The sequence below is a fragment of the Drosophila miranda genome, chromosome XL, assembly GCF_003369915.1.
Source record: "Drosophila miranda strain MSH22 chromosome XL, D.miranda_PacBio2.1, whole genome shotgun sequence".
NCBI lineage: Eukaryota > Metazoa > Arthropoda > Insecta > Diptera > Drosophilidae > Drosophila > Drosophila miranda.
The window spans coordinates 10,012,370-10,025,048 of record NC_046673.1 but is presented as its reverse complement, the minus strand read 5'-3'; the positions used below and the strand labels follow the sequence as shown (position 1 = coordinate 10,025,048).

Below are 12,679 nucleotides of genomic sequence, written 5' to 3'. Positions count from 1 at the left end.
GAATGAAACAGGTTTAAATCTAGATGCGATGGTAATGAGCGCCTCACAATGGAGACATTCTTTGTCTTTAGCACCAATCAGCACTTTCGGATAAGCGGAATATTAAATATTTAGCTCGTACTCGTATGCGGGAATGTAAAATAAATAAATGTTAGATCCACCTATGGATCTTGCCATTTGCCCCACTGTGCCTCTCAAGTGTCGTCGTCGTCTCCGGTTTTGGTTCTCCTCGACTGATCTTTTGGTCTCGTCTCCAACTCTCTCATCGCTGTAGGGCCAAAACGGGCCAAGATTGTTTTTAGAGCCAAGAATTTTTATTGCCACTTGCTAATTTGCTTACTGCTTTCTGCCTGCTCATCCCATGTCGCTCGTTCTCTTTCTCTAACTATATCTCTGTCTCTATCAACAAGTATATCATTGTCCCCGTCTCTGTCTCCGTCTGTATCTGTTTCTTGTGTCTCTTGGGCTATTTGCTTTTGGTCTTTCAGTTTGCATCTGAACCTGGTTCAATGGCACTTGGCCGCGGTGAATTGTTCTGGTTTCTCTTGCGGCTCTGCCACAGCGACATCTGCGGGGGGCGATGGGTATTGTTGAGGGTGAGAGAGCTCTCAGGGGTTGGCTCTGCGGAGTTGGCTTTCCGGTGTTTCCCATGGCGAATTTGGACATTCAGCAAACAAAAGCAAAACAATTTTCGGCCCCGGCCAAAAGGGGGTGGCCACTGCAGCTGCATCAACCACCCCTTGGGGTTGTCCGACAGCCAGCATATGGATGCAGTTAGCCCCCAATCCTGGCCAGGAATCCTCTTACAAATCCGTCTGGCCGCTGACGGCCAGATTTATGGGGGAGTTTATCCGGCTGGGAGTGGGTCTTGTTTTGGTCACGGCAATTGCATGCAATATTCATGTTTTCGAGACCCCGCCCTCCAAGGACCTTCATGAATATTTCAATTTGTGTTAATGAAAACCCAAGGCTGATGGCATGGCTCGTGAATGTGGCCTTTGCAGCTCCCCAGATATCCACCAGAGTTGTCGTTAGAAATGGTTTTGATATCACCAATAGTAGAAGGCCACCTTTCCAGTGTATTTTCTGGTTGATTTGGGTTCAGGGAGTCTTGAAACAGCAATAACTTTTCGATTTATTGCAGTTTCAAGAGCTTTGCCAAAGCGATTTTCAAGAGTAAATGCATTTTATCCCATAAATTAATCAATTTTTGATAAGTTTGGCTCATTTTAATAATCGTAAATATACTGCATTATTTTATACAAATTTTTAAACAAAACGAGGTGGAACGTTGTGAGTTGCTGCGGACACCGCAACTCTACAATTATACCCGATACTAAGTCAGTATGGCTCTCCTGCGGCAGACGCCGCTAATATTGAACCACACGACAAAGAGTGCGTGCGAGAGAGACAGAAAATCAGTCTGAACGTGACGTCACGCGCTGCGTAGCCACTGCAAATTGATTTCTTGCTTTTGGCTACAAAAATGATCTGATCTGATCCAGATTCAGCAATCTGATAGATATGGTCATTATCTATGATTCTGCGTTTTTAGTTTTCTCGAATGTGCAATATTGTGGATGCAACAGATTTTCGTCCTTTGTGGGGGCGGAAGGGGGTGGGGCGAAATTCTGAGATATACGTTTTATAGTGAGATCTAACAGAAGTGCGGATACCAAATTTGGTTACTCTAGCCTTAATAGTCTCTGAGATTTTTGAATATCCCCAGATTTTCGTCCTTTGCGGGGGCGGAAAGGGGTGTGGCGAAATTTTGAAACAAACTCGTCTCGGTCCGATATATTAGGAGTGTGGATACCAAATTTGGTTGCTCTAGCTTTTGTAGTCTCTGAGATCTAGGCGCTAATGTTTTACTCTAAGCAAAGCCGCCTATGCTACGTGTGTGTTAGAGAGAGACAGGGCGAGAAAAAATGAAATTGTTTTCTTGATGCTGGCTATAATAATAATACGATCAAATTCAAATTCTGCAGTCTAAAAGATATGGTCATTCTCTACGATTCTGCGTTTTCGGTTTTCTCATATCTTTAAAATAGTGGATGCCACAGATTTTCGTCCTTTGTGGGGGCGGAAGTGGGCGGGGCGAAGTTTTGAAATATTTTTGTAGCAGTGACATATCACAGAAGTCTGGGTCCAAAACATCGTTGCTCTAGCTCTTATATTCTTTGAGCACTAGGCGCTGAAGGGGACGGACAGACGGACGGACGGACAGACGGACAGACAGACAGGGCTCAATCGACTCGGCTATTGATGCTGATCAAGTATATATATACTTTATGGGGTCGGAATCGATTCCTTCTGGACGTTACACACATCCACTTTTACCACAAATCTAATATACCCCAATACTCATTTTGAGTATCGGGTATAAAAAGGGGGGAAAAAAAGTTCATTTAGTACTTTTTAATGATATTTTAGTTCTTGTAATGCGGCCATATTGTTACCGTTTGTTGGGCAAGTATTCAGAATGGGTTCTAGTTGTTAAAAGTTTGGGAACGAGTGGAAACTTTGTGAGCCGCGGTAGGGGCCGAGGCTCTACTTTGATACCCGTTAATTGGACAGTATGTATGTGAGCTCTTGACTTATGTATATTTTTATAATGATAGATATATTGTATATATTTTTGAACGGAGCACTCTTCTCTTATCCCTTATCGGCTGGCAAAAGTTTAAGGCCTCTACCATTGTTGATGGCGATGCTGAGTTGTAATTTCGAACTGTTTATCTTCATAACTATAATCCAATTCCAAACCAAGAGCAATGCCAAGGAAAGGGCCACTTGTTTATCCACTCTAATGACACTGCTACTGCATGCATGCCACATGTGTTAAGAGTTTTGGGTTCGTCGAGACCCATAAACATAGATATGTATATGGTTTTATGGTCGAACCGCTCATTACTCTATGGTCCGTTTTCTCAAGTGGTCTGTATTGTTTATAGAATGGCCTTTGACGGTTCTTGTTCATGTTAATGAACAACCATTGTCTTACAAGAGATCTTACTGAGATACTGTGGTACTCTTATGTCCTAGGTTGAGTATAAGGGAAGTTTCTATCCCATATTAGCCTTTAATCCATAGATTTATACTGCCCACAGAACCACATTGTCATCTGAATGCAAACGTACATAGATATTCTCACGCAGCAGCCCCGACTCACTCGTCTACAGCACGCGGCGACATTCTTTCCCTATCCCTTTCTTCTCACTCACTTCTCGCACTTCGTGGCATTGATCTTCAATCTGAGACAGTCTTGATCCGACCCTCGTCTTGAACCGATCAAATGTCGGAGCAAACCTATCGATAGAGCCTGCTGTGGCACCTAGCATGCCAAATCAATTGGAATGGATTTCTGTGGCAAGATCGTGCCTGCTTTTTTCCACTTTGAGCTTTGCACAAGTAAAGCTTTTGATTAGCTGAAGCATACTTTTGGGTGGCACCTGCTCTGGAAATTGTTCTCAATCTGTGACTGATTTACGGCCCCCCTCCTTCCCAAGTTCCCGCACCGGGGCTAAGGTCAAATCAATGCAAATTAAACCAAAAATTCAAAACAAAAGACCAACAAAAAACACAGACATAAAACCAAGACCACAAAAATCATTTCCGCAACAATAAAAAGGTATCAAACAGAAGAACAAGACGGACATAGACGAACCCAAAAAAAATAAACACGCTAAAAATTTATTAGCATGAAAATTGACAAAACCACGAAAGAAAAACGTTGAAGATTTTAATAAAAATGAGAGTCAATGTCAATGGGAGTCCTATGCATCATGCAGCACAGCAGCGCCGACGCTTCGTAAATATAATCAGCTCAGAACCTATCGATATAATACATCATGCATCACGAGAATGGATCATACTATTTGTACGCTACATTTCTGAAAATCTGAGGCACGCATTGATGTATCATAATCACCAATCATTAGCAGAACAGTCGTAGAGATTCCATCACTGATCACTGATAACTGATCTCTAAAAGCTGATCACTGATCACTGATAGCTGATAACTGATAACTGATCACTGATAGCTGATAACTGATTGTTGATAACTAATCACTTATTGCTGAGAACTGATCCCTTATACATAGCTGATCTTTGATTGCTTATCACTGATATCTGATCACTGATTGTTGATAATTAATCACTTATTGCTGATAAGTGATCAGTGATTGCTTATAACTGATCCCTTACAGTTGATCACTGATAACTGATCCCTCATAGCTGGTCACTGATAACTGATCACTGATCACCTCTAACTAATCACTGATAACTAATAGCCGATCTCTGATAACTCATCACTGATAACTGATCACTGATAACTGTTCACTGATCACTGATAACTGATCACTGATAACTGTTCACTGATCACTGATAGCTGATCTCTGATAATTGATCACTGATAGCTGATATCTGACCACTGATTGCTGATAACTTATCACTGATGACTGATCAATGATAACTGATGACTGATCAATGATAACTGATCACTGATCACCTCTAACTAATCACTGATAACTGATCTCTGAAAGCTGATAGCTGACCACTGATAACTGATCATTGATCACTGATCAAGTTGTGCTGTCAATTCCCTCTCTCGGATGAATACGCATTAAATGACACATTGTAGAAATATATGGTATATGGTAATCTTAGGAGATTTATTCATGGAGCTTACGGGTCTAGACTTAAATTAGAATCAGTTCAGGCTAAAGAGAGGTACACTATGAATAACAAAGAATCGTTAAGAATGCCTTAACTAAAACTTAAGCCCCCTTCGCACTTGGCCAACTCGGGGAGGTTGATGGAGAGACATAAAAGATGGTAAATGTATGACTAAACAGAATACAAAACAACGATGCAAACGATGGGGACAAGTTGGGGGATGGGCAGTGGACTTTGGCCTTGTGCAAACCGGGCTTAGACCTGATGAAACTTTGGACTGGGGAGTGGAGTAATCACGGGATGAAGCCATGATCCTGCTTGATCATATCGGCCGCCTTTTCGGCAATCATAAAGACAGGCCCATTGGGGTGGCCGGACATGATCTCGGGCATGATGCTGGCATCGGCGACGCGCAGATTGCGGATGCCATGGACCCGGAGGCGGGCATCGACGACGGCGGCCCGGTCCGATTTGGGACCCATCTTGGCGGTGCCCGAGTAGTGGTAGATGGTGAAGGTGAAGTGGCGGACATAGCAGGCCCAGTAGGCCCAGCTCTTGTAGGGATGCTGCTTGCAGGTGGGGATCTTGCGCTCCCACAGCTGGGCGTCGATGGCCTTCATGCCGCGCTGCTCCATCAGGCTGACGGCCTTGAGGAGGCCCCGCACCGAGATGTCCACGTCGTACGGATGGGCAAAGTAGTTGGCATGGATGAGGGGATACTTGAAGGGGTCGCTGCTCTTGAGCATGATGCGGCCGCGGCTCTTGGGCCGCAGTATCATCGGGAAGATCATGAAGGCGTTCAGCGACTTGTCCTCGATCTCGGCAAACAGCGCATCGTATATGGACTTCTTTAGGCCGAAGGCACGCGAGATGGCCGGATTCGAGGACATGGATCCGCCCACCAGGAACAGCTCAATGTCCGGCCAGCCATCCTCGTCGCGCTCATGATCCAGGTCCCAGAAGGCAATGGCCTCACAGCCTCCGGGCGATCCATAGGGCCCCTCCATCCGATTGAATCTATTGATCAGCGTCGGATCGGCGAAGTCCTCGAACTTCAGGGACGTTGCATTCGTGGTGAATGTCACCGCCGGGGCCGTATGGTCCTGCAGGTTGTAGCCCACCGCCAGGTCGGCTATCGGCTTGATGCCCACCTCCCGGAGGTGCTTGGCCGGCCCCAATCCGGACAGCATCAGCAGCTGCGGCGTGTTGATGGCCCCCGCCGACACGACCACCTCCCGGCGGGCGAGCACCTTCTGCACGCGTCCCTCCGTCTGCACCATGATGCCGTAGGCCGTCTTCGTCTGGGGATCGATGAGCACCTTGGTCACGAGGGCGTTCTTCTTCACGTGGAGATTGGTCCGCTTCCCCTTCAGGGGATAGAGGTAGGCCCGGTTGGAGCTCCAGCGGGTCGAGTTGCGGGTGGTGGTGTGGAGGAAGGCGACGCCGTTCTGGATGCGTCCGTTGTAGTCGCGATACTTGAGCCCATCCTGCTGGGCGGCGTCGACAAAGGCCTCCGAGATCTTGGAGCGCCAGTTGACGTAGCTGACCTTGACGGGGCCGTTGCGACCGACATAGTCCTCCTCGGCATCGGGAACGCTGCTGCCCTCGTACTTCTTGAAGTACGGCAGGACGTCCTTGTAGCTCCAGCCGGGATTGCCCAGCGCCTGCCAGCGATCGTAGTCGCGTCGATTTCCCCGGGTGTACATCATGTAGTTGAGCACGGAGCTGCCGCCCATCACCTTGCCACGCGGCCAGTTGCAGCGGTTGTTGTTCATCGCGAGGCAGGCATGGTCCGAGGGCTGGGTGCGGTACTTCCAGTTCATTTCGCCCAGCTGCAGGAAGTGGGCCACAATGGGCACGTCCATGACAAGGCGCTCCGGCCCGCCGGCCTCCAGCAGCAGCACCTTCCACTTGGGGTTCTCCGAGAGGCGGGCGGCCAGGGCGCAGCCCGCGGTGCCGGCTCCCACCACAATGAAGTCGTACTCGGTGTCCAGGACCAGTCCGTTGTCGTAGTTCTCCAGATCGACGTCGGCCTGTCCGCGTCGCAGGAAGTTGATTGTCTCGAAGAGGACATTGTTCTCCTGGGCAGACACCAGAGACAGCAACGAGCAGGCAAAGACCAGACCCAGACCCAGTCCCAGTCCCAGACTAAGATGCAGATTCGTTTTGCTGGCCATCATCGGGCTTCCACTAGCGGCACTCCAGACGAAACAAACCAAAACAAAAAAAAACACACACACACTCCAAGAAGAGAATTCAGAAAAAATTGATCGCGATCGCGCAGTGTTCTAGTGATCGCGAGTGATCGGTGGTCGCGTCTTGCCCAATCGGATTCGGAACTAGTAGTGCTGCCAAACGCTCTGGCCAAGTTCAATTTAATATTAAATTTAAGCGCCGATCCGATCGTGTTGTTGCGAATCTCTCGGCTGCAGCGCTCGGCTCCAGCACACACGAGCGATCGCCAAGAATCTTCAAAAGATTTCAAAAGTTTGGTATACTGGTCCGTGGGCACGTTCACAGCCACAGCCACAGAAACAACAAATACAAGCTGAAATTGAAAGCTCATAGATGGAGATCTGACATTGACTTCAGAGCCGATCGTCATCGTCATCTCTGTGTCTGTGTCTGTCTCTGCCTCTGGCTCTGGGGGCTGTGGACCAAAATGCGGAAGCAAACATTAAAGGGCCTCCCATGGCTAGTCTTGGTAGTTGCTCTAATCCTCTTTCCTTTCCGATTGATATAATTAACACGCTGCGACTTTTTAGGGGGAATTTCGAGACAAAGAAACCTGTCGTGTCGCTCTTTTGGGTATTCCACAACCAGATCGAAATCAAAGGCCTAAACCATGTTGTTCTAAACCAATAAGAATTAATAATGGAAGTGTGCTGATGATTATTGATGATTTCTAGACACTCAGACCTGTCGAATGACTTGCACAACACGAATGGAGGATGATATGGTGAAAGAACTGACTTTATTATTTGAATAGAGAGACTTACACAAGCAGGTGATCATTGATTGAAAGATTCGGATTAAAAGATACAAATATACCTTTTAATTCTTACAAATATACCAAAATATACTTTTTCATTTTCCATTCTACCTTTTAAAGTCTTCGATAATTTATTGATTACTTTTTATACATATAGTCATCGATTAATCATTGATTACTTTTTAGAAAGTCATCGATTTCCTATTTATCGATCATTTATTGATTACTATCATCGATAATTCGTTGATAATATATCAAAGGCTTCGATTATTTTTTAAGTCAGCGATTATTCATTGATTACTATTTTAAAGTCATCGATTAATCATTGATTGATTTTTTTTAAGTCTTCGATTACCTATTGATTACTTTTTATATAATAATCGATTATTCATTGATTACTATTTTAAATTTATTGATGATTCATTGATTACTTTTTAGGAAGTCATCGATTTATTTTTCAATTTATCGATAATTTATTGATTACTATCATCGATAATTCGTTGATTACTATTTGAAAGGCTTCGATTATTTTTTAGCTTAGCGATTATTTATTGATTACTTTTCATAAAGATGTCGCTTATTCATTGATTACTATTTTAAAGTCATTGATTAATCATAAAAGTCTGTCATTTCACAATGTCATTGATGAAGCCCTAGGAACTCCCAATGTTAAAGTCATCATTGATGACTTCAGAATCTCATCGACGACGCGTACTGTAGGATAGATTTTTCCTTTATATTGAATATTTAGAAATATTTTTTTATATTATTAAAAAAATTAATGGACTTTTTCAATTTAAGTAACAGAAAAAGAAAAACGAGCCAGTCTCTTCCTTCATTACAGAGCTTTCTTAACGTTTAAGTCTTATAACAAAACACTTTCTTCCGAATTTCCTGGTCTAAAGTCTAGTCCTTGCTCCAGGGAATGCCCGTGACAAAAAGAAAGAAAAACAAGCAAACATTTGTACATGTCCTGTGCATGACGCGACACATTGATGCTCGCTGATGTTCTATTTATTCCATTCACTACCCCCTCGTACATTCATTCGTCGAATGATTAATTCAAGAGCCCCTGAGATCAGTGTCTCCCTGTCTGTCCCAGATCTGTCGAAGATCCCTCGATCCCCTACCCTTAAGCTATTTGTAATTATTCCACCTATAAGACAAATTCTGCTCCCCGAAAATGCTTCCACCTTTCTAGGATCTACAACTAGAGAACATAGTTGTGATCCTGCTTGATCATATCGGCGGCTTTTTCGGCTATCAGATAGACGGGGCCATTGGGATGGCCCGATATGAGGTGGGGCATGATGCTGGCATCGGCAACGCGCAGATTGCGGATGCCATGGACCCGGAGGCGGGCATCGACGACGGCCGCCGGATCGCTGCTGGGACCCATCTTGGCGGTGCCCGAGTAGTGGTAGATGGTGAAGGTGAAGTGGCGGGCGTGGCAGGCCCAGTAGTCGCTGCTCCGCCAGCGGAGATGGCTGCAGCCCGGCAGACGCTTCTCCAGCAGCCGGGCGCCGATGGCCCGGAAGGCAGGCTCCTCCAGCAGCCGAACAGCCTGCTCGATGCCACGGACCGTGATGTTGAGGTCGTACGGATGCGAGAAGTAGTTGGCGTAGATCAGGGGATGCTCCTGGGGTCTGCGGCTGCGCAGCTTTATGCGCCCGCGGCTCTTGGCGCGCAGGACCATGGGGAAGATGAGGAATCCGTTGGCGTTGCTGCGCTCCAGATCGCCGAACATGTCCTCATAGATCTCCGGCCTGAGGCCGAGGGCCAGCCGCAGGGCCACGTTTGTCTGCAGGCCCCCGCCCACCACAAAGAGCTCCACGTCCGCCCAGCCCTGGGGGTTCTTCGGGTCGTCCAGTGCATAAAAGGAAATGGCCTCCACACCGCCGGGCGTCCGCAGCGGGCCTCGTCCGCGAAAGTAGTCCCCCAGTGCCTTCACACTGAACATCTCTCGGATCTGCAGCGAGGTGGCGTTGCACAGCATGCTCACTGCCGGCGCTATATGATCCTGCAGGTTGAAGCCCACCGCCAGGTCGGCTATCGGCTTGATGCCCACCTCCCGGAGGTGCTTGGCCGGCCCCAATCCGGACAGCATCAGCAGCTGCGGCGTGTTGATGGCCCCCGCCGACACGACCACCTCCCGGCGGGCGAGCACCTTCTGCACGCGTCCCTCCGTCTGCACCATGATGCCGTAGGCCGTCTTCGTCTGGGGATCGATGAGCACCTTGGTCACGAGGGCGTTCTTCTTCACGTGGAGGTTGGTGCGCTTCCCCTTCAGGGGATAGAGGTAGGCCCGGTTGGAGCTCCAGCGGGTCTCGTTGTAGACATTGGCCTGCAGATAGGACACCCGCAGCTGGGTCTCTCCGTTGTAGTCGCCCCGCGGCATTCCCGCCTCCTGGGAGGCCCGAACAAAGGCATCGGCGATGCGAGTGCGCGGCTCCGTGTAGCTGATCTTGACGGGTCCCTGGCGGCCGGGTCTAGTGGGTCCTGGGTCTGCGTCCGGAATGTTCGAGGCCTCGTACTTGCGGAAGTACGGCAGGACATCCCTGTAGCTCCAGCCGGGATTGCCCAGCTCCGCCCAGCGATCGTAGTCGCGTCTGCTGCCCCGGGTGTACATCATGTAGTTGAGCACGGAGCTGCCGCCCATCACCTTGCCGCGCGGCCAGTTGCAGCGGTTGTTGTTCATCGCGAGGCAGTAGCTGGCGGACGGCTCCGTGCGGTACTTCCAGTTCATTTCGCCCAGCTGAAGATAGTGCGCCACAATGGGCATGTCCATGGCGTAGCTCTCGGGTCCGCCGGCCTCCAGCAGCAGCACCTTCCACTTGGGGTTCTCCGAGAGGCGGGCGGCCAGGGCACAGCCCGCAGTGCCGGCGCCCACCACAATGAAGTCGTACTTGGTGAGCAGCTTCTGGTCGTTGTCGAGGGCCTCCAGATCCAGCTGCGCCTGTCCCCGTCGCACGAACTCCATCATATCGAGCATGCTGTTGCTGTAGTAGCTCTGTTCGGTCGCTGACACGCTCACAGAAAGGAGCCCCAGAAAGGCTGCCTGGCCGAGCCAGAGCCAGGGCCAGGACAAGGACCTTTGCGATGTCCTAGCAGTCATGGTGGGAGACAGTCGGACGGACACACTCAAGTCCAGCAATCGACTGGCGCAGTGCACCGCCGGGAGACTACTATCAGCCCTACCGCCGCACAGATTGTTGGGAATCGTTGACAATAGCAGCTCTTGGATCGAACTGTCTGTCCGATGAGCAACAATTATTTCTCTGCCCTGCCCTGCCCTGCCCTGCCCTGCCCTGTCCTTCCCTGCTCTGCCCCGCCCTGCCCCTAACTATAGGAACGTGTAGTATGGCATCATTGGGGGAGGCGCCAGGGGATCGAACCGTCATTGAAAGGCTGAAATTATCGAACAATCAAAGATCGTAAGCATTCCATTCGATTCCACACGATTAATGAGCCCAAAGTCTATTTAAATTGCACAAATCCCCCTCTAAGAACAGGTCTTTCTCCATTTAATTTCACGCTCGAAATAAGGGCTGTAATCGTGGAAGCGATAGAAATTATCTGATCAGAGGTGTACGGTTACGCAGTGCTAAGACAGGGATCAGGGGATCTCATCTGAGACTATCGCATTCGATAGTTGGTGATATCTATATCAAAGGGTTCGGTTGGTTTTTTTGTTTGGTTTCCCTTGAAAAATCAAATTCAGGGCGCTACGGAATATGCATACAAATCGTTTGCTCAAAACGAAAGACGGAACATTATTAAGTACTGCTGATTTATGCATTTTGCATCTTCCATTAAATGGAACCGATATACGAGATATATATTCAGGAACAAGAGCAACAGATCTAATGGGACATCTTTTGTAAATATAGAAAACGTGCTGTTCATCTTAAGGAATGTCTGATATGCAAATCTGGAATAATTGTCACATTTCGTTTGAAAGGAATTGAAAACTTTTTTATTGGAATACAAATTAAAGACAGTGAACATATTTAAATGAAATATTAGATAGAACTCATTTTGATTTAAATAAATAAAATAACATACATAAAAATAATAAATAAATAAATAAACAATAAATAATAAAAAAAAATAATAATAAATAATAAATAAATATAACAGATAAATAAAAAATGTAATAAATAAATTAAATAAACATAACAATATTATTTTAAATGCGGCGCACATTAATCTTAACATAAAATACTTGAAAATAAATTTAAAATATTAAATTTGTGAGAAATAAATTTTGTTTGAATATGAAATATATTTGTTTAAAATATGAAATAAATTTATTTTAATCATTTAACATAAAGATATACTTCTAAGTATACATTTTATTTATTTTAAGTAGTAAATAGGTTTATTTTAAATATAAAATAAATGCATTTTAAATACAAAATATATTTATTTTAATTATTAAATATATTTTTTTAAATATGAAGTATATTTTTTTTAAGTATTACAAATATTTGTTTTAGTATAAAATATATTTATTTTAAATATTAAAATAATATAAAATGAAATAATGTAAAAATTAAATAATATTTAAAATAAATATATTTCTTTTAAATATTAATTAATTCATTTTTTTTTATCTATTTATTGTATGTTTAATATGAAATATATTTGTTTTAAATATTAAATATGTTTATTTTAAATGCGAAATTAAATCAAATATTTGTAAATTAACGTCAAAATGTAGGTGAAAATAATTTTTTTGCGATTTCCACTCTCGAATCATACTTGGCATACATTTTTAAATCTAATTGTAAATAATCTAATACATGTGACTTTTTTCCTAGGTTTAAAAAAATATGGAAAGCGTAATGTTCATCTCAAGGATTGTAAATTTCTGGAATAATTTACACATTCCCAAGGAACTGCGAACATTTCGAGTGGATCAAATAAAAGAAATATCAACATCGAAAGGAATCCCACAAATCTACCTGATACGATTAAACTGATACTCTGATACTCTAGAAAATATAT

The 12,679-nt window shown here is 45.3% G+C and overlaps 3 protein-coding genes across 7 annotated transcripts in view; 1 reads left to right on the top strand and 2 right to left on the bottom strand.

The window, feature by feature from the left end:
- LOC108155864 (flotillin-2) overlaps positions 1 to 12,679 on the top strand; it is a 107,091-nt gene that overhangs the window by 10,391 nt on the left and 84,021 nt on the right. The window lies entirely within an intron of this gene.
- LOC108155826 (glucose dehydrogenase [FAD, quinone]) lies at positions 4,636 to 7,034 on the bottom strand. Its single transcript, XM_017286931.2, has one exon. The coding sequence runs from the start codon at positions 6,855 to 6,857 to the stop codon at positions 4,971 to 4,973; it is 1,887 nt and encodes a 628-aa protein (XP_017142420.2). The 5' UTR covers positions 6,858 to 7,034; the 3' UTR covers positions 4,636 to 4,970.
- On the bottom strand, positions 8,629 to 10,909 carry LOC108155815 (glucose dehydrogenase [FAD, quinone]). The gene has a single exon (XM_017286903.2). The coding sequence runs from the start codon at positions 10,782 to 10,784 to the stop codon at positions 8,880 to 8,882; it is 1,905 nt and encodes a 634-aa protein (XP_017142392.1). The 5' UTR covers positions 10,785 to 10,909; the 3' UTR covers positions 8,629 to 8,879.

Bases quoted from the DNA above. Each gene is read 5' to 3' on its own strand.
- LOC108155826 (XM_017286931.2), bottom strand. From the start codon at position 6,857: ATGATGGCCAGCAAAACGAATCTGCATCTTAGTCTGGGACTGGGACTG.
- LOC108155815 (XM_017286903.2), bottom strand. From the start codon at position 10,784: ATGACTGCTAGGACATCGCAAAGGTCCTTGTCCTGGCCCTGGCTCTGG.